General features: G+C 40.1%; 1 protein-coding gene across 8 annotated transcripts in view; it reads right to left on the bottom strand.

The window, feature by feature from the left end:
• LTBP1 (latent transforming growth factor beta binding protein 1) overlaps window positions 1-25,669 on the bottom strand; it is a 399,760-nt gene that overhangs the window by 119,596 nt on the left and 254,495 nt on the right. For 5 of the 8 annotated variants that reach the window (XM_039250305.1, XM_039250307.1, XM_039250309.1 and 2 more), the window contains 6 exons: window positions 22,331-22,453; window positions 12,896-13,063; window positions 10,016-10,243; window positions 7,872-7,894; window positions 4,244-4,343; window positions 3,643-3,741 (listed from right to left, as the gene is read on the bottom strand). In XM_039250305.1, the coding sequence (XP_039106236.1) occupies window positions 3,643-3,741; window positions 4,244-4,343; window positions 7,872-7,894; window positions 10,016-10,243; window positions 12,896-13,063; window positions 22,331-22,453 (741 nt within the window). The remainder of the gene's footprint in view (window positions 1-3,642; window positions 3,742-4,243; window positions 4,344-7,871; window positions 7,895-10,015; window positions 10,244-12,895; window positions 13,064-22,330; window positions 22,454-25,669) is intronic. The other 3 variants (XM_039250308.1, XM_039250312.1, XM_039250313.1) reach the window with 1 other exon arrangement.

Here is a 25,669-nt window from a genome sequence, read left to right as displayed (position 1 = left end):
TGTAGTTCAGTTGAAGCTAAGAAACTTCAATTTGTTAGTCCTCACACAGCTGCATTTAAATGACGAAACTACATTTATCTAGCCAAGCTTAATTAACCTCTACAGAGCTAGTTTGCAAAAAGTCTATCCATCAAACTCAGCCATTGTTAAAAAGGCACAAAACTGTATGTTCACAATGGAAAATAGAAATAGAGAAATACAGTGTTTGTGCCTACTGATCTTTCACTGTATTGACACACTGCAGTTTTCCTTTATAATAATGAGAAAAGATTATGAAATATTAATAAAGAGAAAAGATCCCTGCTGACCAAGATGTGCCGTGGTGCAGCCTCTTATGGATGTGTTTCATAAAGTGAGCAGACACATAAATGACTTCATAATAGAGAGTAACTGTTTTAGCCATGGCCATTAAAATAAGCAACCACTATCATTTTATTTTATCTCTCCAGAAGTAGTTAGAAGAGCTGATATTTCTCTATCATTTAACTCAGTATTAAGAGTAAAAGCAAAAAGTACTTGGCATCCAGTAAATGGAGAAGGCTGTGGCTCTGGGTGCAGGTGCCTAAAACTATGTAAAAACGCATGGCAGCCCCTGATGTGACTGCACATCTCTGTGAAGTGCATTTCATCTTGGGACACAAAGGTGCTTTTTATTTTTTTTTTTTAATTTTTTCTTTTTAAACAAATATTTTAATGTTTAGTTTTGAGAGAAAGCGAGAAGTGAGCCCAGGCTAGTAGGAGAAGGGCAGAGAGGGAGACGGAAGATCCAAAGAGGGCTCTGTGCTAATGGCAGGGTTGAACTCATGAACCACCAGATCATGACCTGAGCCGAAATCAGACGCTTAACCGACTGAGTCACCCAGGTGCCCCCAAAGGTGCTTAAAAAAATTTTTTTAATCCTTTTTCATTTTTGAGAGCAAGAGAGAGACAGAGTGTGAGTGGGAGAGAGAGGAGATACAGAATATGAAGCAGGCTGACAGCTCAGCACAGAACCTGACATGGGGACTAGAACCTATGAACCATGAGATCATGACATGAACCAAAGTCAGTCGCTTAACTGACTGAGCTACCCAGGTGTCCCCAAAGGTGCTTTTTAAAAACACTTTCCAGGGGCACCTGGACGGCTCAGTCGGTTAAGCATCCAACTTCAGCTCAGGTCAGGATCGCACAGTTCATAGGTTAGAGTCCCATGTCGAGCTCTGTACTGACAGCTAGCTCAGTGCCTGGAATTTGTTTCATATTCTGTATCTCCCTCTTTCTCTGACCCTCCCTTGCTCATGTTGTCTCTCTCTCTCTCTCAGAAATAAATAAAACATTAAAAAAATAATAAAAATAAAAACACTTTCCAGTCTGAGGTTTCAATTCAAATATCTAAGAGAACTTCCATTCACGTTTTTGATAAAATGGACCAAAGTTCTTCTTAATATAAAAAATTGTATGTATTTTATATAATTTATATAATAGTACTGTGGTTTTTAACATAAAACCTATATACATATTTAAGGTTATAACTTGATGTCTTTATATACACATGCACTGTGAAATCCTCACTATAATTCATCTAATTAACATACCAAGCACAATTTTTATTTGAAAAACTATGCATGTCATGTTTCTGAGGAAGGAATATTTTCAGAAAGGCTGCACACTCTTCTATTAGCTTCTTTTAGACCCTGCCAACCTCATCCTGACCTTACGTTGGTATGATGCATTTTAGCGATCTTTTTTCAGACTATATAAAAATACCTGTCTACTACAGAGTATATGGAAAGTAGAAAATATGCTACAACACCCCAAACCTCTTGGATCCTACTATAAAAATAACCACTGCTAACATCTGGCATCTTTTCTTCCAGCATTTTCTCAATATGTAAGTCTTTTTTATAAAACTGGCATAATGCTATTCATTCCTACATTTTTATACACTTCATTTTGTGTTTAACAGTATGGTGACCATTTTCTGCTAGATTTTAATAAAAATTCTTCAAAAATACTATATTTGATGGCAGTATAATGTCCCAGTGTATAGATATAACATAATTATCTATTTCCTTATAATTAAATGTTTAGATTTTTCCCACTTTTTCTCTATTATACCTGGTGCTAAGTATCCATTTATATAAATCATTGTCTCAGTTCTTGGGGCCATTATTAACCTCACAAACATAGGGTTACTGGGTCAAAAATCCTGAACAATTTTAAAATTCTTTTCAAAAAATTTTTAAATCCAAGCTACTTAACATATAGTGCAGTAATGGTTTCACTAGAATTCAGTGATTCATCACTTACATATAACACCAGGGCTCATCCCCCCTCACCCACTTTCCCACCAGCAACCCTCAGTTTGTTCTCTGTATTTAAGAATCTCCTAGGAAACCAATCTGACAATAAACTATTTGAAAAAAAAAAAAAAAAAAAAAAAGAATCTCCTATATGTTTGCCAGTTTGTGCTTTCCAGAAGAGTTAAACCAGTTTACATTTCTTTCAGCCATGTGTTTGACTGCAATTTTACTCTAGTAAAACTTAAATGCTATTTTGATCACTATTTTAATTTGCATTTATTTGATTACTAGTTGACATTCCCTATTATATGTTTCTTGGTAATGTTTTTTCTATAAATTATCTGATATTATTTCCCCTTTATTAGTATTTTTATTGCTGATTTATAAAAGCTCGCTCTACATTAAAGGTATTAACTTATATGCTGTTGATCTGTTTCACATTATTATAAAGTTTTATAATGTTTACTAATGATTCAAGTTATTATAAAGAATTTTGAAAATATATAAAAATATTCAGAAGAACAAAGATTATCCACCATCCTAGTAACTGGTGATGGTTGAGGACTTTGATGTGCTTTTTGTCTCTTTTTCTGGATTCATAAACATTTAAAAAATAGAGATGGAATCATACAGTGTTCTGTATTTTTTTTTTTTAATATTTTTATTTCTAGGAGAGAGAGAGAGAGAGAGAGAGAGAGACAGCGTGAGCAGGGGAGGGTCAGAGAGAGAGGGAAACACAGACTCTGAAACAGGCTCCAGGCTCTGAGCTGACATTCAGCACAAAGCCCGATGCGGGGCTCGAACCCACGAACTGCGAGATCATGACCTAAGTGAAAGTCGGACGCTTAACCGACTAAGCCACCCAGGCGCCCCCAGTGTTCTGTATTTCTTACTGTGTCACAGGCATCTCCTCCTAACATTAAATATTCATTAAAAACATTAATAGCTGGGACACGCAGGTGGCTTAGTCAGTTGAGCATTTGACTCTTGCTTTTGGCTCAGGTCATGATCTTGTGGTTTGCGAGTCTGAGCCCCACACCAGGCTCTGCACTTTCCGTGCAGAGCCTGCTTGGGATTCTCTCTCCCTCTCTCTCTGCCCCTCTCCCACTCACAAAATACATAAACTGAAAGAAAAAATAATAAAAAACATGAATAGCTATGGGATAGTCTACTGTATATGGCAATTTATTTAAACATTCCTTCTTTTGAAGAGTATTTAGATTTCCAAATATTTGCTATTATGACTAACACTGCCATGAGCAATTTCATACATTTGATAGAATTTTGATACTACATTTAGAAGGAGGCTCAAACCCATGTCTCCTGCACAGCTACATAACAGAATGAACACCACACCTACCTGTTACTTGAGTAGGTGCAATCACTTGGCTAGCACTTGATGTAGAAGCTTCAGGAGCGACTTCCACAGGCACAGGAGGTGATGTTTTTTCAATCACCACTATATGAGGAAGAAGGGGATGAAAACAATTAAAGCCTTTTAGGTGCACTGAGATCCTATTTCAAAACACAAGTATAAGTTAGTCTCATAACATACCACAGTAATGCTTGGATAATTAAGAACTGGTATAGATCCCCGAAACTCATGGTATTAAATCTATAGCCCCACTTTTCAACATGTAGCAAGAATCTATGGGAACAATTCAGAAGCCGAGATAAATGACCCTTCATCAAACAATGACCCTTAATAACGTTCCACCTATAAACCTACTCTTGGCCAAACAGTAGAAAAACTTCTCTTCCTCTTACCATTATAAAACTTAGAAGACCATCCTCATACTAACATTACAAGTATATTAACATACTTAAGTGTATGTTTCACACTCCACATTACTTATGAATTCTAATGATTTAATAAAGTTTAAAATCAAAGACAAAATGTTTCTTATCTCACGCTTTTATTCAGAGTATTCTTGCAAAGAGCACAGATCAACAGTGGTTACCTGGAAACTGTGGATGCAGATGAATGGTTGAGATGCCTGGAGAGAGCTGGGGTTGACCAGGCTCAAGTTTGGTTTTCTCTTGATCCAATGAAGGTATTTCCTGGGTGGATGTATTAAAAAGGAAAAAAAAAAAAAAGGAATGACTTTTATTTTCACATATTCCTATCTTTAATTCTACTCTTAGAAAGGTAACAAATATCACAGGACATTGGACAAAAAAGTGTGCAATTGTGTGAAAAAACTACACATATGACCTATTGTTGTGCCACTAATCTAGCAAGTCTTTGGTTCCCCCAGCAGTGCTGACCCATGCACACACCCTCACCCACTTCCCAGGGCCCAAAGCAAAAGGTACCTTCAGGCATCTTCCATGCCTTGGCTCACGGGCCCACATCTGGTCTCGAAGAAGGCAAAATAAACCCCAATGAACACCTAAACCATCATCTCAGTGACATGTGGCTCTGCCCTGGGAAGATGGCCAGCCACACTTTGCAGATTAAATAATGGGTACAGCACATGTGTCATAACCAAGAACACATGGTATGTTAAAAAGTTTGAAGCAGGGCTTGCTTAATTCACATCTAGTAACACTGCACCTCCAGCTTTCAGCATAGTGACAGGCAGACCATCAGACAAATGGGGACCTGGAGGATCACCTGGGGCTTCCACATGCAGCCTGTTGCCCACTCCTGTCCTCTGGACTGGAGTTGAAGAAACAGGCGGTGCCTGTGGCTCAGCTTCCTGTTAGTTACAGCTGCTTGGGCTCCCGCAGATGAAGCCGTCAGGCCGGTAGTGACAGTGGTGTGGGGGTCAGTGTGCCCATGCCTTCACTTCCCGGTAGGGATGGCAGTGTAGGGTCGGCGTGCCCATGCCTTCACTTCCCAGTAGTGACAGTGCTGTGGGGTCGGCGTGCTTACGCCTTCACTTCCCAGTAGGGACAGCAGTGTGGAGTCAGCATGCCTACACCTTTGCTTCCTAGGAGGGACAGCAGTGTGCAGTCAGCGTGCCCACACGTTTGCTTCCCAGTAGTGATAGTGGTGTGGGATCTGTGTGCCCACGCCTTCACTGCCCAATGGGGATGGTGGTGTGCGATCAGGGTGCCCATGCCTTCACTTCTCAGTAGGAACAGCAGTGTGGGGTCAGCGTGCCCATGCCTTTGCTTCCTTACAAGTATTCATCAGGTGACTTGGTCATGGCTGCCCTGCACACCTCCTCCCTCACTTTACTTTCTACCATCTTCCAGAAAGCTCATTCCCCTAGTCTGTTTCCCTTTTAACTGCTCTCTCAATTATCCCCTTCTCTGCTTTTAATATAATAGATATCTTGGCTGAGTATCTCATCAACGATCCAGTTTTGTAAACATGAGTGTTTACAAGGTAAACCCCACCAGGTTTAGATATTCCACCAGTACCTCAAATCCATCCCCACCAAAACCATTCAGGCTTTCATTCTAAGGCTTTGATTTCTAGTCAACGTCTCGGCCATTAAACCATCCAGGTTTCAAGTTTTGCAATCCTCACTCTTTCATTCCTCCTTTCAAGCCCTGCCCATCTGCACTGCATATTATGTCTGTTCATCTTTCTAGGCCCACCATGCCCACTGCCCCAGTCTGGACTCACTCTCTCATCCTGCTTACTGTAGTAATCTAATTGGTCTCTTAAGCTCCGTCTGTCTCTCTGTCTCAGTTAATTCTGTGGCGATTCATCTTCTAGAAATAACACATTACATTTTCTCTTCCACTTAAGAATACAGACTAATTTTTCCATTACCTATTAAAGGTGACCTCAATCAGTCTCCATAGCTCCCCATTCCCTGCAGTCCATGGCCAATGCCAACAAGGAGCAGACCATGGTCAGCTGTTTACGTACTCCTGCAACTTGCAGATAGAATTTCCCCCAGCGGCACACAGCAGCAGACTTTCCAATCAATGCCAATTCCCCCTTGACAAGTAGAGTCCGAGAGAGAAGCAAGGTGGTCCGCCACTGATTATGCCTATGGTTTGGATTCCAAGCTTTCCAAAGCAGTTCCAAGTTCTCTTCCTAACAAGCCTCTGATGCTCCCCTAACTGACCTCCTGCTGTCCCCTCCACTACACCTCTGTGCATATCATTTCCCACCCCTAGGTGACCCCGCTTTCTCTTCATCAATCTTGAGTATCATGGGACCTCTGCAAGAAGCCAAGACTAGGACCACATTTTTCCCACTGGCTCGTTTCCAAAACCATTACAGTGTAAGTATACAAGAAAACATTGAGGCCCTCTTTCAAACCCTTAATGAGAGTTACCATAAACTCAGTCATCAACAGCAATGAAAACAGAGGTTATTCCATAAGATGAGGTTATCAGGGAGCTGGCTCATCTGCTCACCCACTGAATGATTCCTTCCATGTATCAACCAGAACTGAACTTAAACTCAACGTTGCAAACTACTGTACACCACTGACCTTTAGAGACACTTGCCAGGAGTCGCAAACGTGTGTATCAAATATGCCTATGTGTTGTACCTCTTTTGGGGTCAATAAAACAACATTCTTTTTTCTTGGGTGCTACCACTCCAAAATCCTACTTCCGCTTTGTCTTTCAGCACTTAGGTCAGAGCACTTAAAGTTATTCTGTCCCATGTTTATAAGCTACAGGTTTTGAAAACTATTTATAATAATTTCATATGTGTTTGCACCATCTAAATTCTAATACTGCATTCCTTCCTGTCAACTGAGTGATACATAAATGTATGAAAATTTAATAATGATTGAATTTTCATGTAATTAATGAATCAGAGCAAAATTCAGATGGAGAACAATATTATATAGATAGGACTTAGATCGAGCAAATTTTTTTTTTAGTTTATTTGTTTTGAGAGAGAGAGTGGGGGAGGGACAGAGAGAGAGGACTAGAGAGAGAGAATTCCAAGCAGGCACCTCACTGTGATTGTAGAGCCTGACACGGGGCTTGAAGTCACGAACCATGAGATTATGACCTGAGCTGCAGTCGGATGCTTAACCGACTGAGCCACCCAGGTGCCCCCCAGCAGATTTCCCTATTTCCTCTTAATATATCTCACAACTAATGGTCCCATTTTATGCCAAAAAACCCCACTAAGTTGATTAAATATTTCTCTGAAATTTTGAAGAACCAATATTCTAGTATTGGATTAGATAATTACCTAATAAGGTAAATTCTGTTCTTATTCTAATTTAATCAAGTGTGCATGTTACATTTCAGTTGAACTAAGAAGTACTTTGCTTAGTATATATGCGCTCTGAGAATACACAATTGCATAAACATGCCAGGACCCTTTCTTCCCATCCATAGTCCAAGTCATGAGCTGATCTGATTTCTGTGTAAGCCTCTGATTCCTTTGGTCTCACCTTCTTCTCTTAACAGAATTTAAGTTCCATAAGAATAAGGAGTTTTTTCTGATTTGTTCTCTGTTGTTTTCCTAACACTCAGGATAGTGCCAATTATAATAGCAGGTTTTCAATAAATATTTCCTGAATGAACGCTAGATTTCCTCAAGCCAAATAATGAATAATGGACATGTTACTACACTTAAGTCTAAAAAGAATCTATACACATTCTAAAAGAAAATCACTTTGATAGTAAAAGACTTGAAAACAATGAATAAATTACCTTCTCAGGGGGTGCAGTTGCCACTAAAACCAGAACAGAAAGAATGACATTAGTTCAATTTAAGTCAATCTACTGCACAAGAGTTAACTTTTAAAAAAGCAATAGAAGTCCACTATCACCCCAAAAGGATTAAGAATCAAACTCAATCAAATGCAGAATTAAGGTCATTGTGGAAAATTTTACACACAACCAACAAAAAACTATCCATGTTATACCATTCCTAAACTACAGGAGTTCAAGTAGATGTGATGAAATTCTTTCTAACTCCCTCATTAACTGAGAAAGTTAAAGGAAAATTTTTCTGGCACATTATTTTATGCCTAATCTTAATTTTATGGAATTTTCCATATAAAAAAAACAAACATTTTCATTAACTTCCCACATACTTATCCTTACTGTAACAAATAATGTTTGACATACTTTCTGATGTTTATGTTAAAAAAGAAAGCCACTTATTTCAATAAGAGATCTAAGAATGGGTACTGTCTTCCTAATCTTTATTGAAATCCTGTGAGCATTTCCAGTAAGATAAGCTAACTAAATCAGGAGGAGAGAAATCATAGGCCAATTAAATCTAATTAGAGATTAGCATCAATATGTTGAACAAATTCCATATTACACAATCATGACATTGTTGTGAGGTAGTGGAAGTGGCTGTGTTTTTATATTTAGAAAATCTGCATTCCATTAATCAGTCAGTCCTTAGTATTACTCCTCAAGCCTCTGATTAACAATTACTGGGGTTTTCCTCATTAATCAGGGTCTCCATAAACATAAGTGTACAGTTTTGGTAGGTGCTTAACTCCCCAAAGCAATCAGGGTACCAGATAGCTTATCACTGCTACTTTATTCTTGTGGTTGGAAAAGTCAACTAACTGTCCATCCTGCCTAACCCACCAACAAAGTCATGAGGCAGCATTTGGACCAGAGCCCATTTCCTCTTGCCTCTGCAAAGGACAAGTAATTGCGAACATGAGGTCATGAGACTCCAACTGTACAGAAGCAAATTAGTCAATACTGTCAAATCTAGGTGGGGTCCTACCTGCTGTGCCTATCCAGGGAAGTACAACAAAGCATAAGAGTGAAATAAAGCAGATCTAGAACACAGAAAGATTCAGAGCCTGGAAGAAACATCTCTAGAAGGCAGCTTTCCAAGTTCCTGACTCTCCACAAACCTAGGTACCTTCTCTCCTCACAAAATCTATCCCTAAATTCTGACCTAATAAACTGTGAAAAACCAACAGAAGCTTCTTTAGAGAAAATGTACATTTCATACAAATCTAGAATTTTTATTCCTTCTATCTGGGGGGAGAATTTTTATGATAATGAAGATATTGAAGGTATTGAATATGCTGGCTTTTATAAAGAGATACAATCAAAGTTAATTTTCTCTGGACTCCTAAAATATAAAGCCTTACCCAGTTTCTTGGAAAAATGTGCTCCTTGGCCCATTATAAACTCTTCACATGACATCTGACAAGCCATGTCCCTCCCCTCTCTAGGTCTCAGTTTTCTCAGGAAGTCAATGGAAGGGCCGTAGAAAGCAATTTCCAAGATCCCTTCAATGGATGTTCCTGTCTTCCTTCATTTGCCTCCCGTTCTCCCTGACTGCCTGTTGCCCTCTATTTCATGGAAGCTCAATCAATGCTTTAACTTCTTTAAATCTGTGGATTCCACTTTGCAAAGTAAATAAATATTTATTAAATGGCCCTCTGGACAAAGAAATGAGTTATGACAATTCCCTAAAGGATCTAAATTACCCGTCAGGAATAACCACCAAGAATATGTGGCCTCAGCAGGTCTTGAGATCACCCTGGAATATCATTACCTGTTACAAACATATTACTCTATGGCTGTGGTCCTCAGTCACAAGTCATTTTGGCCCATAGGGATGTTTGGCAGGCCTGGACACCTTCCTGGCTCTAACGACCAGAGGGAAGGGTGCTACTGGCATATCTAAAAGTTAGAGGCCAAGGAGGTTGCTCAACATCCTACTGCACACAAAGAAGCCCTTCACTAAGAATCATCCAGAAGCATCACTAGTGCTGAATGAAGAAGAGTTCCTGTTCAAGAAGAGTATTAACAGGGAAACCAAACACACACAAGACTGGGGGGTTGGGTCCGTGATCTATTTCCCCTCTCACCTTCTGGCTCCGCCACTCCTGGCCCATGTTCCCGGGAGAAGGTCAGGGCCTCCACTGGCTCTTCCTTGGCTGGGAGAGGTGGAGGATGAGTACTTTTAGCAACAGGTTGAGTGTTCTTTGGCTTGACAAATACAGGTCCTTTACCTACATGGTGATGGATTGGCCTGCGTCTATGAACGCCAGAAACCGTATAACCCATTCCACCAGGACAGATTTCCTTAAAAGCAGCTAGATTTGGGATGGGAAAATATTCCTTTTAAAAATCTAAAAGTGCAAACTTGTACAGAGGAAAATATCATGATGAGTATTTTTTAATAAACCATCATTAATATAGTTACATTTAAAAACTTCAAAAACAGATGCATAATGCTTGAATTTGTTAAACTTTCATATTTACAGAAAAAAACCCAACCCTTTCTTTTACTCAATATTTCTCCATCTGTTAATTCCTTATCATAAATATATGTGTATATATATATATATTTCATGTAGGAAGTATTTATTTATATATTTTATATATATCAGCAACCAATTAGGATATTATATGTGCATATTATATATTTAATTTTCTATGTGATATATCACATATATGTGATGTATGTGAAATATATGAGATATATGAGGAGATTTTTATGTATCGAAGATACTATATAATATATATATCTCATAGGGTATGTGTGTAAGATCAGCAAAAACCAGGCTTTCTTCTTTTCCTCCTGCTTTGGTAGAATTTCATTAGTTATTAACAAGGAACTCAGTAATGTCTAAGCTAGATGATTAGCAAGAAGGTTATAAAAGAAAAATAAATCACTAGTTAGGGAAATGAGGTGCTGAACTCTTTCATAATTTGTTTCCAGTTGAAGAACCAAAAGGACTCGGCCAGAATGGAGCTTATCAGCTCATATGGTGAGGCTGGTTAAGAAGGACTGAAAAGGAGAAGTGGTTTTGAAGAGTCTCAGGATAGCGAGAAGGAATCCGGCAAAGTTAAGACACACTAAAGAGATGATGGACAGAAGTCAAGAACAACGGGACATGCCAAGTCAGAAAGTGGAGTTATTTTCAAAAAAAGAGAGGAGAGGGCAACAGCCTGACTCTGACCAGCTGGCTTAATTATCCAGAGGACAGGGCGATGTTCTGTGCCCTGGGACTGCTGTTTTTGCCAGGAAAGTGGTCTTGTCTACTCAAAAAAAAGGAGACCGGGCACATAGGATTTGGTAACCTCTACTGCATCGCCTCCAGGAATACGTAAAAGAGAAAGACAGGGGGTGGCGTGGCAGTGTGTGGCCTGAGGAGGAAAATCCACCTAATCCCTTTGGTGTTGGTGTTGGAGGCAAGTTACCAAACCCAGACACTAAGGAGCTTATGGTCAACTTTTATAATTCTACTTTTCAAATTGAAAGTAAAGTCAGTCATTTCTCACTTCTACTAAACAAGAGATCTCCTATTGAATGTTCTGGACCTAAAATTAGTTCCCAATAAAAAGGAAACTCTAAAATACTCCTTGAAGCATGCTAAAACGTTGTTTTTCTAAGGATCACACATTAAATGGCAGAACTTCATTTCTAAATTTAACTACGAAATACAACTCTTACTTGAAAGAACAGATGTTTCCAGAAGAAGACATGTTTTCTGATCAAATATTTTCAGTATTAATGAACTAAATGTTGTGAAAATCACCATATCACCAAAAATTGGTTAAGTACAAAAACTCTGTCTTTAATATTATTTTCAAATTTAGTTACTGGACGTTATGGAGAAGTCTCCCTGTGTCCTCTTCACCATCTTGATTTATGCATCATGTAACAGTTACAAAGCTACTAAAACCGAACTTGAAGAGAAATGGGTCTATAAATTACAAAGATCATTTATTTCATGGACTATTACTTTTTAATAATCAGTAGTTCAAATCCCAAAGAGGGAATTCTAGGCCATTTTGTATACAGTCTACCAAAATACGATCAACATTATACTAACCAATGCCTTGGCAATTCTTTCTGATCCTAACCACCAACGAAGGTAGACCATGAGATTTAAATTTATATCTAAACCTTGTCTACTGCTGTGGAAGATACAGCTTTGAGACATTCAATAGCCCTGTGAGAGTTTCTGCACTTCCCAAGGTGGGAAATATTTTATCACTTGATAAACACTTGACTTTTTGTGGTCACCACGTGCCAATGAAATAGGTGCCACTTCTCCTTTGATAATACCATGTCCAGGATTTGCAGGGTATGTTTCTTTCTCTTCCATTTAATCCTTCTTGATCTTGCTTGAGAAGCTGAAGACTCCTTGGTAGAAGACACTGAAATATACTTACTCTTTCAGGGTATTAGGCAATATGTACCAAACTAAAGTATAAAGAATTAATCAAGTTCTATTAATATTCTGACTCAGAAATTCCTAGGTGCACTGGCAGGATTGGCCCTCGAGCAGAAATCCAATCACGATTCTAATTCTCTCCATTTCCAACTGGAGAAACTGACAAGTGAATGAGTCAACCACACAAGGTCTCACTTCTGTGCACATGACATGCGGTCAGTCATGAGGACAAGGCCTGGCCCAGCAGGGCCTCTGGTCTCTTTGCACTTTTAAATAGCAGACTTAGGGTCCGAGAAGATGAGGATACAAAGCAATGGCTTTTCTTAACCTTCAAAAGGAAGTGTAATGTTCCACAGAAACCAGAAAATCTCTTTGAGTGTCATTTTTTCCCACTGATTCAACCTTCCATGATCATGGTTTGTACAAAACTGATAAAAACATGTTGTAATATTAAAAAGTAAATTACAAGTCAGAAACCAAAAATGACACAAGTTGCCAAAGTCCTCCTGTGTCCTTGCGAGGCTGGGAAGGAATACAAGCATACAGACAGGTGTGGCTTACCTGTACCTGGAAGGGGACATTTCTCACAGTGTGGGCCCCAGGCCTTGCCCACACTACAACAGCAGAGCTGCTTGGTGAGGTGAACAGACAGAGGGTGCATACACTGCCTTCCGGAACTGACAAGGCGGTAACAGGGCCCTTTCTCTTCAGAGATCACAGGGGTATCCGCTAAAGCAGAGAGACAAGGCCTGATGTCACCCAAGAAACGACAAAGACTAGATTGATTTTCTTGACACAGTAAATTGAACAGTAAGGTCTGGATTAGAAGCCATATATCAGAATAAATTTGTGTAGATTAAGGGCATCTCCTTTCCTGATTTAGAGTCAGTTTACCCAACAGGTTTTAGACTCAGGGCCCCAAATGTCCCTCAACTTATCTGGTCCCTTCGTCCAATTTAGCAAGCATTCGATCAGGTATGTGTGCGTGAAGTAAAAAGAGACTATTTCAGCCCAAATGAGCTGCCCAATGAAATCTAAGTATCATTATCAAGATCACTTATTTTCTTGTATTCAGCCATAACAGAGGGAGTCCTAGGGCAGAATCTGGTGAACAGCCAGGCAGTGTGAAAATCAGGAACTGCACATTGTTGATGCTGAAAGCCAGCTGTCGTCCTTCTCGCTTTGAAGGCAGTGAGGGCTTGTGGGGCCTCATCAGGTCTCACTGTGAGCCAGTCACCAATGGACGTGAGGCAGGGTGCAGCTTCTGACCTGCTCTGCTACACAGGACAGCACACCAGGGAAACCAACGATTGGTTCAGTCCCTTAGAAAACACTGCAGAAGCACACTGGCCCATCATCATCCAATACCTAAATACTATTACTGAATCTCCTACTGTTTATTGGCAAAACGTCAATAATCCAACAGCCAGACACTCAAGTGAGCACAGAAGGCAAATATGAAGATAAGATACAATCCTGCCTGCAACAAGTTCATTTCCTAGTTTAAATGTGGATGGAGTATGTTCTCCAGAGCCAGCTCCAGGCCAAGCCATAGTGCTGAACAGACCAACCTTGATGGTCCTCTCTGTCCCTTCCCCCACCTCAACCAAAGTTCTTCTCGACTGGATCCCTGTCTGGATGAGGTCTATGTGCCTTTCCTTTAACTATTTCCTCTGGCACCTGGAGCTCCCAAATTACATTCCTCTCCTGCTCAGATCTCAATTTCCAATCATTTCAAGACGACTGACATGTCTGTTAGATGCTACAAGAAACATTTTGATCAAATTAAAGTACTACAGCAGTGAAAAGAGCAAAGGTCTTAGAACCAGACAGATCTGGATTCTCATGGCATCTTTTGCCAGCAATATGATCTACAGAAGTCACCAGGGTTGTGATGGTTAATTGGGTCTTTTATACTGGTAGACTTTGAATAAAACAGATTACCTCCAGAATGCGGGTGGGCCTCATCTTAACAGGTGAAGACCTTAAATGGAAAAAGACTGAGCTTTCCAGACAAACGAATTTTGCCAGCGGATTGCCTTCGGACTCTAGCCGTAACACTCACTCTTCCCTCAGTCTCCAGTCTACCAGCCTATCCTGCAGATTTCTGGACTTGCTGGTCTCCACAATCATGTGAATCAATTCCTCTGAAACCTCTCTCTTTACACACACACATGCATACACACATAGAGCACTATTGGTTCTGTTTCTCTGGAAAGAACCTTAATACACTGGGTGAGGCTTAATAACCCTCGCTTACAAATGACAGGCTCAATGTGCAGATTAGAAATATCATATGCTAATAAACCTTTGATCCAGAGTAGACGCAAGTTCCATGTCAGCCACTCTTTTTAAATAAAAGTTATTATCTCCATCCTCTCAAGGGCATTTGTACACTGCTTAGTGGTAGAATATGAACAAAGTAAAAGTATTAAAAAAATAGTTACTATTGGTGAATTGCAATATGGGAACAGGGGACTGAGAGGTGCAAAGGAGAACTTCCTGAAGCTTCAGAACTCAACACAGTAACCTAGTAAGGCCAGTTTTGTCCAGGCCACTAAAAAAGTGCTGAGAGAGAGAACTTTGAGTCTTTTCCACTCCCTTTTCCTACTTACTTTCTGGAGTCTGTGCAAGTCTGATAAAATATCACAGAGAAAAAATAAGAGAAAATTTAAGTACGGTTATCATCCCCAAAAGGATAAGTCCCTGGAATGACTGAATATCACTAATGTATCACATGTTTGTATGTGTGTGTGTGTTTGTGTACACCTATAGGTCTTACAATCTTAAGAACATATACATAGTTCTAGTGTAATCAGCTCATAAGAGATTCTACTAAAGAAATTCCTCTCCAAATTATTTGAGACTTATAATACATATTTTCATAGAAACAATGTCAGGCCATCTCAAAGGAGCCTAGTTTACACATGGTAGGGCTTACTTATAATACTAATTCCATTAATGCTAGTTCTAGATTCCAGAAATAAGGGCCATCCAGAACACAGCGGAGAGTTTCCTCAAATCCATGACACTGGCTAATGGTGACATGAACTCCCTTCCACTTAGTTCTCCACACTCACTTCTTTGGATCTACTTCGCCTGCACATCTGGGGGTAGTAATACAAGATTAGGCACCATTCTTGTTACACTCAAAGTGCCTCTCCTGATCCAGGGATTTTATTTTTTTTTTTAAGGTTTATTTATTCATTTTCAGGGAGAGTGGGGGAAGAGAGGCAGGGGGAGAGAGAAAATCCCAAGCAGGCTCTCCACTGTCAGCACAGAGCCTGATATTGGGTTTGATCTCATGACCATGACATTACAACTTGAGCCAAAATCAAGAGTGAGATGCTTAACTGACTAAGCCACCTAGGCATCCCACAAGGACTCTACTTGAAAGTAACTTATACTATGTCATCCGCCAAAATAAAGTAAAACTCCACATCAACAATTCAGTGTTTTAGGAATATTATGTGTGCATGACTATGAACTGTAAGACACTGCTTGTTAAGTAAAGAGAGTTGATGGTTGCTGAGGTCTCATGCACTACACACACACACACACACACACACACACACACACACTTTAAGCATTTTATCATCTGAAGAATAAAGACAGAAGTCTAGTGAGTTAATTTTTTTCTAAACATTTCACACCAAAAATCATCTGCAGCCTTTTGTCCTCCGATGAGACAGCTTCCGAAGCATTTCAAGTGGGGGTTTTTAAGTGAGTAAGAGAATCACTGGCTCATAGTCATCACGTCAATTGTTGGTGAGCATGGGTGTGTCAGATCATGTTCTAACTAGACATTTTGTTTCATCCCAACTACATATAAGAATAAGAAATTAATTTTAAAAATCTACTCATTCAGAGCTGGAAGAAAACCAAGAAGGCACCATTGAAAATGTCCAGCTTCTGTACATCAATTTTACTGATGTTCCCACGATTCAAATTTTCTTTGATCTTCAACTATCTGGACCAAAAAGTGTTCATTCATGCTTCAGATTTCTAAGAGTGTGTGCCTTTTCAAACCACTCCTATTTAACACCTAAATTACCTGTCATTCTTTTATCATTTTCAATCTCTCAGATGGCAATTCCACTTATTTTGTTAGATCTCTAGCATTTTCATATCTCTAGTCTGCAAGACACATAAATCCAGAGACAGTGTGCTCTGGATTATGAAGCTGAGTCCCTTTAATTACAAACTGGAAGGCTAATCATAAAGGGGAATGCATTATATACTAATTTATTTATTTTAAAATATGGTACATGTAATCATATATTCTCTTGAGTCATAAAGCTTTATGATACACTAAAAGAAATGAGCACAGCCCCAAAATTTCTAAAGAATAAGCAGAAAAATGGGTTTGGGAAAGGGTGCAGAGGAGCAGTAACAAAAATGCCAATAGGTTTCTAAATGTAGGCACACTGAACAGTGGTTTTTGCAGATTATATTTTTGCAAGATGGATTGCTAAGAGAAAGGTGGAAAAACTCAGGTACTCTCAATAGATGGAAACACTTCAGGAGTGTAAAACCTACTGGAAATGCCGTATCAATAAGTCAGGAAAATAAATCTTTTTTTCTTAGATAGAGATCTAGACATCTTCAAAAGTAATAAACACACAGCCCCATACCCTAGTCCTGAACCATTACCAAATAGCCAGGGCTGATGGTGACGTAATCACACAACATACTAAGCAAAGATGCTATAATTTTCTTACTTGGGTTCCCCAATGGCGTACCAAGCAACCTGATTATAGGCTATACAATAAAGTCTGATCATACTTGCAAAGACATGCTCCCACAGATGAATGGTAAGTATCATTAAGCAGATATAAACTAATCTGGCATTTAGAGGAAGCAGAAAAATATAAGACTCAGAAAGACGGCATGTGTATTGCTTGTCTGTTTTCAATCCCCCCTCCCTCAACATCCCTGATATCCTCATTCATCTCTTGGATGAAATTTCACATTAGAGTTTCATCCCTTTAAAGCTTAAAACCCCATATGGGGCTAGGGCTGGGAGGCAGGTGAAGTGTGATGAGGAGCCTGAGAGATGAATTTGCTGAAGTAAGAACCACTGAGCACCCTTTTGGGGAAATGTGCTATTAAATTCTGGGTGAACCAAAATAAAAGAAACCATGATTTCAGAGACAGGGCAGAGTTCCACCATCTATTCTAGAGCGTGGCAAGTGAGACTAAATAAGAGCTCTCCGTAAATAAAGGACCTGCACTTGTCAACTCAGACTGGTTTCTTCTTCCTGATTACAGGCTCTCCTGGAGTAAGACCAGTTTCACATGTGGACTCTACCCCTTAAAGGCTGTGTGACTTTTGGCAAGATCCTTAACCCTTCCAAGCCTCCATTTCTTTATTTCTGAAACAGAAAGAAGAGCAGCACCAACCTCATGGACGTCTGGTAAGTATTTTATCTATCACAGTGTTATAATTGTTCCAAGGGCTCATCACAGTGCCTGGCACTTACTAAGTGCACGATAAGATGGTGACATCACTGCTCTGGGTTTTGGTTTTGGTTGTTACTGTTATCTGTGGGGGCAAAACACTTGGCACAGGCATGTTTGTTTAACCCCCAGGACACAGTGGTACGAGATCACTAACTGAGGGAAGTGAGAGACCTGAGCTAGGACAGCCACAGAGGAGACGGAAAGAAAAGACAGGGGCACCTGGGTGGCTCAGCTGGTGCAGTGACCAACTCTGGCTTTCGGGTCAGGTCATCATCTCACAGATCGTGGGGTTCAGACCCACAGAGGGCTATGCACTGACAGCACAGAACCTGCATAGAATTTTCTCTTTGCCTCTCTCTCTGCCCCCTCCCTGCATGCTCTCTCTCTCCCTTACTCTCTCTCAAAATAAATAAATAAACTTAAAAAAAGAAAAGACAAGACAGATTACAAAGATTAACAACTTTCTTGGAGACCAAAGGAGAGGACAGAGTCAAAACGGGCAGAGACGCGCCCAGCCTGACTGCCTGGAAACAATGTCACATGGACAAAACCACGAAGTCAGGAAGGACAGCCCATTTTAGGGGGAAAGGAGATCTAGCAATCATTTACTCAATCAGCTGTGTAAAACTATGATCTAGAACTATGCAGTCTGATACATTAATGCCTCACTACTTCAATACAATGTAAACAAATTATAATTTATAATTTACAATTTAATTATTCAGTCACACCAGCCACATGTGACTAGCATCTGCTACCCAGGACAGCACAGATACAGAACGTTTCCATCATCATGGAAAGTTCTCTAGGACAGTGTCGATACAGCCCAAGAATAAGCAAACTCTTTCTGTAAAAGGCAAAATAACAAGTATTTTAGACCCTGTGGGCCCAACCAGCTCTGCTACAACTTCCCAATGCTGCCGTCACCACGTTAAAGCAACATTAGACCATATGTAAATGAATGGGCATGGCTGTGTTCCAGAAAAACTTTATTTACCAAAACAAACAGTGGAACACATTTGGTCCATGGGTTGTAGCTTGCCCACCCCTGATCTAGAACTGGGTTTGGGTGCTTGGAGGCCCAAAACCCAGTGTTAAATCTCAAGAGTCACGTACTAGCTGTAGGATCTCAAGAAGTTACGTAAAGCCTCCTGGCTTCAATCACCTGATATGTAAAATGAGAATAGTACATATCTCATTAAGGTGTTAGGGAAATAAAAAGATTATGACAGGCACAAACGTGACTAGCTTTTAGAAGGAATGTGGCTTTCATCTCATGATTCCCAGGATTGCGGCAGGAGTGCTGAGCCCATCTCCCCAATCCTCTGTTTCTGTGTATTGGCATCAAGGCCATGGGGCAAAAATACTATCAAACAGCAAATTTCCAAGCCCAGAGTTCTTTCACCTGGAAGTTTTTCTATTAAACCAATGGGGCACCCCCACCAAAGCTCCCATCCTGGAGCTCCTGAATTCCCAAGAAAACTGCAGCTGAGCAAGTCAGGAAGTTTTCCCTATTCCAAGTGCAAGGGTTATTATACTTCTCTTGGATTTGCTGTGACAAACGCTGACATTTTACCTTTCCCCATATACAGGGAGGAGGAGGTCTAGAGAACGCTGCTGTTCTGAGGCACAGACACAGAGGTCTTTGGCAGCAGACGCCAGAGCCCTCTGGCTTTCCTTCTGTTAGCTTTGCTAAGTCAAGGACAGAGAGCGGGCAAGGAGAAGGAGTGAGATGGTTGCAACCTCTGGCCAGAATCAAGGAATTCTGAGGGTGTTCACTTCAGTGAACTTGAGAACAGGGAGAGCTTCCCACTGCTCCCTGGCCATGGCCAAGTGCTTTTTCTTTGCGTTCACAAAGTCAGCCACAGCTTTTATGGCTTGGAGAGGCCTGAAGCTCATGCTGCCCAAGCAAACGCGGTCAATCGCTTCCTTTTGTTTGCACGCTCTATCCATGGCTGTTTTTGTATCTCTCAAAAACATACATTCCAAACATTAAGTAACACCTTTGCTCAGTGCCTTTGTGTGTCTGAGTGCATATGTCTGTGTGTATATGCGATGCATACATACATACGTGTGACCTCCAGTTCCTTCCTGCTATTTCCCCATTACTATTAAGGGTACCACCCATCTTGTCAATATTTTTCCCCTTACTCTGTAAACATCACCTTCTTTCCTGATTCTTTCCAAGTGTCTTCAAACTCCCCCCATTTATTTCTTCAAAATATAGTTCTCAAACAAATCAGGCTGGCCTGAACCAAGTCACAAATCCTGAGGAACTCCACATATCTGTGATGTTACAGGAGAAATAAATCTGCCCATTCGATGCTGGTAAGGAGCCCAGGTTTTAGCTTCAAACTCTAAACTGGAGCATGTAACTAGCAACAAACCTCTCTGAATACTTATCATTTCAGCTGTTGTAGCTGAACCATAAAATTGAATTATTTATTTTTCAAATAAGAATGGATGGTTGTTTAATAAATTCAGTATTATTTGGGCAATGACAGGGAAAATAAATGCTAAGGAAATGTGTAAGTGTTTCAAAAATCTCATTGGCAGATTTCTACAATCTTATTAAAACCTGGATGTCTGCCCTTAACTCTAAACATCAGATCTAGTCAAAATTTAATAAAGTACTTTGCAACCAGTTCTCCAACTCTACCTAATTTGCAATCTTCAGTCTGGTAATTTTAACCAGACTACAAGCTAAATTAAGAGGCAACAAAACAAACATTGAAAGCAAATTCTATATCCAAACTCTGTAAAATCTTTTACACTCAAAATTATGAAACTATTTAAAATATTTACTCATGTAATTCATATCAGCCAGAAATGATCCCTCAATTATCTGGATACTGTCAATAATGTGATTCTGGGGCTGAAATTTCCAAATCCTTGCATCAGTTTTCAAATGGACCTTGTATGCAAACATCATTTTACAGTCTAATTTTACCACTCGCCAAAAAAGCCCTATAATTAGGTGTCTCCTTCATGATCAGAACTGTCTGTGAAAGAACACAAAAAAAGGAACTTACGTGTAAAATTTCCTAATCTGCATTTGACAGGTTTTAAAAGAAAACAGTAGTAATTAGTAACAATTATCCAGAAGACTCAATGTACTCTTAGAATTCTTAAAGTAATGAATGAAACTCACTTTTATTTTACTACATTTGCCAGTATTTCATCATGTCTATGCATCTCAGGGAGAGCTGCGCAATTAAAAACAATAGATGATACTGTCCGTCAAGAATATGACTTGACCAAATTCCAAGTTTAACAATGGAGGCAAGAAGGATGCAGCTTAACGTATACCAAAGCCACATTAAAAAACAGGTAATAAAAACAAAAACCTAGCAGGACAGAAGTACAGAACTGCTCTTAAAATTACCCTATTTTCTGCCCTGCAGTAATTTTAAATGTTTCAACTTCAGGGACATGCAGGTGGCTCAGTCAGTTGAGCGACTCTTGATTTCTGCTCAGGTCATGACCCCAGGGTCATGGGATCAAGGGCCATGGTCCATGCACAGCCTGCTTGGTATTTTCTTTTTCTCTCTTTCTCTGTCTCCTTCTGCACCTGCTCCCCACCCGTAGTCTGTCTCTCTCTCAAATAAATAATTAAAATGTTTAAAATGTAACTGCATACGGCTTTAAAGAAAAACCTGCAGTATTCACCTACTTTGTAATAAAGGACATTAGTTCCTTAAAAAGTAAGGTTACCTTGGAAAAAAAAAAAAAGTAAGAGAACTTTAAAAAAAATCTGCATTTGAGAACTTTATATCTAAATGCATCCATCCCTAATGATCAGGTGATCTGTAGTGATTACAATGGATTAGGTTTTGTAGTAAGAGAGTTTCTTTGGAAAAACTATATTTTCTCTATCAATAGTTGAACATGTGGTTTAATAAGGAACTTCCGTCCATGTCAGGCGCAAGAGAGAAACTTAGAGACATTTGTAAGGCAAACAGTCTAACTCTGGGGACACATTTTGGTAGTTTTTGAGGACAACAGAGAAGAATCTTTGAAATTAGAACCGAATAGAAAATCTGAAATGCAGGGCCTTCATAACTGTTTTTCCCAGACTCTTCCAATGAAACAAATACAGTGAAACCTCATTAAGTCCAACACCAATGACTCAGAATTTGGATTAATTAAAGACAGAAGCTGGGACAAAGTTTAACGCAATCTAAATAGTGCTTAAAATGCTCATGAAGGACAAAACTGTCTTCATCTTTCATGTATGAAAATTTTAAATAACTGGTTCATCAAAGCTTGTCTTCTCACTGTGCTTGTCCTCTACCTTGATTTTTAGCTATTCTATTTTTCTAATTGCAATAAAAATTTATTTCGGAGGAAGTTCCAAAACAAAGATATTAGCATATCAGATCTGCCTCCTCCTCGCTGTCCTTTTTAATGAGATTTTCCTGCATGTTTACAATATTCAGTTGACCACTGAGTATATTTATCTTCTTCTGGAGGGCTCCCCCTTCTCAAGAAAAAAAAAATCCAAAATAGGAATAAAAAGTGATAATTACTTACGAACACAACTTGAAAAGGTAGGATCCGGCCCAAATCCCATTTTGCAGGTACATCTATAGCTGCCCATGGTATTCAAACACTCACCATTAGGGCACACGCCCTGTAGCTGGCATTCATTAATATCTGCAGGAAAACACAATCTTTTTAGAAGGAGTCGTCAAGCTCAGCTGAACACATCTTGGCTGCAAAGAGCATTCACTCTATTTTTCACTACATTTGTCTCTGAGAGTAAATAAGAGATGTTAGCTTTCAATGCAATAGGAGCAAGTAACCTCAAATCAAATCAAACATTCACTGAACATCTCCAACTTATCTAACAATGATTCAGTACGCCCCTACCCTGTCCCTGGTTCTGCTCTAGACACTAGAGATTTACCAGTGTGCAAAACTGGCAAGATCCCTGCCTTCATGGAGCTTGCACAGCAATGGGTGCAGGTCTTAGACACCATACACATAAGGCAAAGACTCTGAACCTGGGGACACCGACAATCTAGCTGGACATACAACTACCTACAAATCAAAGAACTGAAAAGCTGGTGAACTTATCACAATAAGAAGAAAGGTCATCAACTTGAAGAAGTCAAATTATGAAAGTGTCTGTATAGACAGCAAGTCCCAGTGGAGTTAACAGGAGGAAGGGGGAGATTAGAACCTTGTGGGGAGGGGGGTGTCGAGACTTTATCAGGCATCAAAGTCGCCGAGAAAGCAGATGGATGAGAAGGAAGGGATGAGGTACCTACAAGGGTGACCCTGGAGCGTGGGCACAGACAGAGACTACGGAAAGGAAGGGGGATCAGGAAACACTTAGTCAAACTGTTGGCTAGAAAAGTAGTTTCAGGAAGGTAAATAGTTGGAAAAAGGGCTCATTAAAGTCAGGCTAAGTTTGGATTCACTTTTACTGAGAACAGGGAGCAATCTTAAAGGTTTCTGAGCATGAGGAAGATATAACCAAAGGCAGGCTCCAGGGAAATTCATCCGGCCAACACACGGCTTGATAAGAGACCAGAAGCTGATGACTGAGGGAGTAACCCAAGTATGAGATGTGACAAACCAGGTTGGGGACAGTGAGAATAATCAGGAAGGAAGGAATGTTTCTTTTGAAAAGAACAATGGGCAATGCATAGTGTTTGACTGGCCAGCACAATACTGGAAAGGAAGAGAAAGGAGTCAAAAATGCGTGGGAGGCGGCTAATCTAAGAGAAGAGGAAAAGACATAGCTGGTTTTGTGAAAAGTTCTGAGGAAAAAAGCAGCAGATGAAGAGATTAGTTTTATACTTGAAGGTCACATGAGGATATTCAAATATAAAATCCAGCAGCAGTGGCGTATGCAGGAATAAACTAAAAAGACGCCATGGCTAGAAATAGAGACTTGAGGTCAGCCACATATGGTGATTGCTATGGACAGAATGTTTGTGTCCCCCCCAAGTTCAGGTGCTGAAATCCTAACCTCCAAAGGTAATGGTATTGCAGGGAGGGGTTTGGGGCTTGCTTCCCTAGTCCCTTTCACCATTAGAGGACACAACAGAGGCATCTGCAACCAGAAGAGGGCCCTCACCAGAAGGTGATCATGCTGGCACCTTGATCTTGGACTTCCCAGCAGCCTGGGGCTTATGAGCTACCCAGTCAGTGGTACTGTTAAGGCAGACTGAGTGGGCGGCGACAGTGATCCAAAGGGAATTGAAAAGAATTTGGAAGAGGAGAGACGGAAATGGGGTGCTTAAAAAAGATTATAGTGTCATTTGCAAAGGCAATTAATTAAAAATTTAAAAAAGAACAGGACAAGTTAAAAGTGAAGAATGAGGGGCGCCTCGGTGGCTCAGTTAAGCGTCCAACTTCGGCTTAGTTCCTGATCTCACAGTCCGTGGGTTTCAGCCCTGCTTTGGGCTCTGTGATGGCAGCTCAGAGCCTGGAACCTGCTTCAGATTCTGTGTGTGTGTGTCTTGCTCTCTGCCCCTCCCCCGCTCGCTTTCTGTCTCTATCTCTCAAAATAAAATAAAAACATAAAAAACATTTTAAAAATAAATAAATAGAAGTTAAGAATGAGTAGTCATTTATATTTGTATTCAGGGTGGCTTATGACGCTTAACAGTTAATGGATATGATTATTAGCATTTCTGCTTCCAATAATGTTAGCTTCCTTCAATTAATTCTAATAAAACTTTTATTGGGGCACCTGGGTGGCTTAGCTGGTTGGGCGTCCGACTTCGGCTCAGGTCATGATCTCACAGTTCGTGGGTTAGAGCCCCGCGTCAGGCTCTGTGCTGACAGCTCAGAGCCTGGAGCCTGTTTCAGATTCTGTGTCTCCCTCTTTCTGACCCTCCCCTACTCATGCTGTCTCTCTCTCTCTCTGACTCTCTCTCGCTCTCAGAATAAAACACTAAAAAATTTTTAAAAAACCTTTTATTAAGGACTATAAAATTAATTTTCTAAATTAAAACTGGACACAGTTGGCAGCAAAATATTACTAGCAAAATTGTCACATAAAAAGGCAAGCAGAGCGCTCAAAAAATGATTATTTGCTTATATTTCACATTCTAAGTAGCCAATGATATCTATAATGGAACTATTTTATCAGACACTTGCAGTTTTTCATTCCAGTGATAAAGTGCATTTTCGACCACACCCAAATGACAAATTAACATGTCTATTTGTTGTAGAAATTCTATAGCATCTAACTTGGGTCCAGCTAAAAACTGGCATAGCTAGATTACACCTGGCACAACATATGGTCTAGCACCTGATCATCTGATTCTTTACCACACTGTACATTGTGCTGGAACACACAATTACGCACAGCACGTAGCTGAAAATGTTTCCCCAATCACTCCTTCTCCTTAAGAAAACCACCATGAAGGACCAGGAAGAATGCCAAGTGCAGTTGGGGCTACATGGAATAAGTAAAGCCCTTATCACATGTCCCAACTTAAACCTCAAACTTGAGTAACCAGCCAGCTGTGGTCAAAAAGCCTAGACAAAATCTATACTCTTCTGTTTTCCCTCATGTTCCCACTAGGGTGTGATGTATTAGCTTTCCTCTTTCTCTGAATGGCCTGCACTCCTGTTCACTGGATGCCCCACTAATTCCCTGTTCACCTCTTGGGATGCCAAATTTTCCTATGACTCGAGTTTTGTATGAAGTGGTGTACCAGCCTCCCTGCTGGCTGCCAGGTGAAGGTGGAGGGTTTGACTTCCCATGCATACGTACCTGATGGACAACCACTTCCTCGGGCCCACTTCCAGGGTCCTCTCTTCGACTCTCCTCCACACTGCCCACTGCCCTCAACCATGATGCCATGGGGATGGAGGGCAGGAATTAAGACTTAAAAAAAAACCCACTAT

Source organism: Hyaena hyaena, unplaced genomic scaffold, assembly GCF_003009895.1.
Source record: "Hyaena hyaena isolate Hyena2069 unplaced genomic scaffold, ASM300989v1 scaffold_362, whole genome shotgun sequence".
NCBI lineage: Eukaryota > Metazoa > Chordata > Mammalia > Carnivora > Hyaenidae > Hyaena > Hyaena hyaena.
The sequence above is the reverse complement of the archived record's forward strand: the minus strand, read 5'-3'. Positions and strand labels throughout refer to the sequence as shown.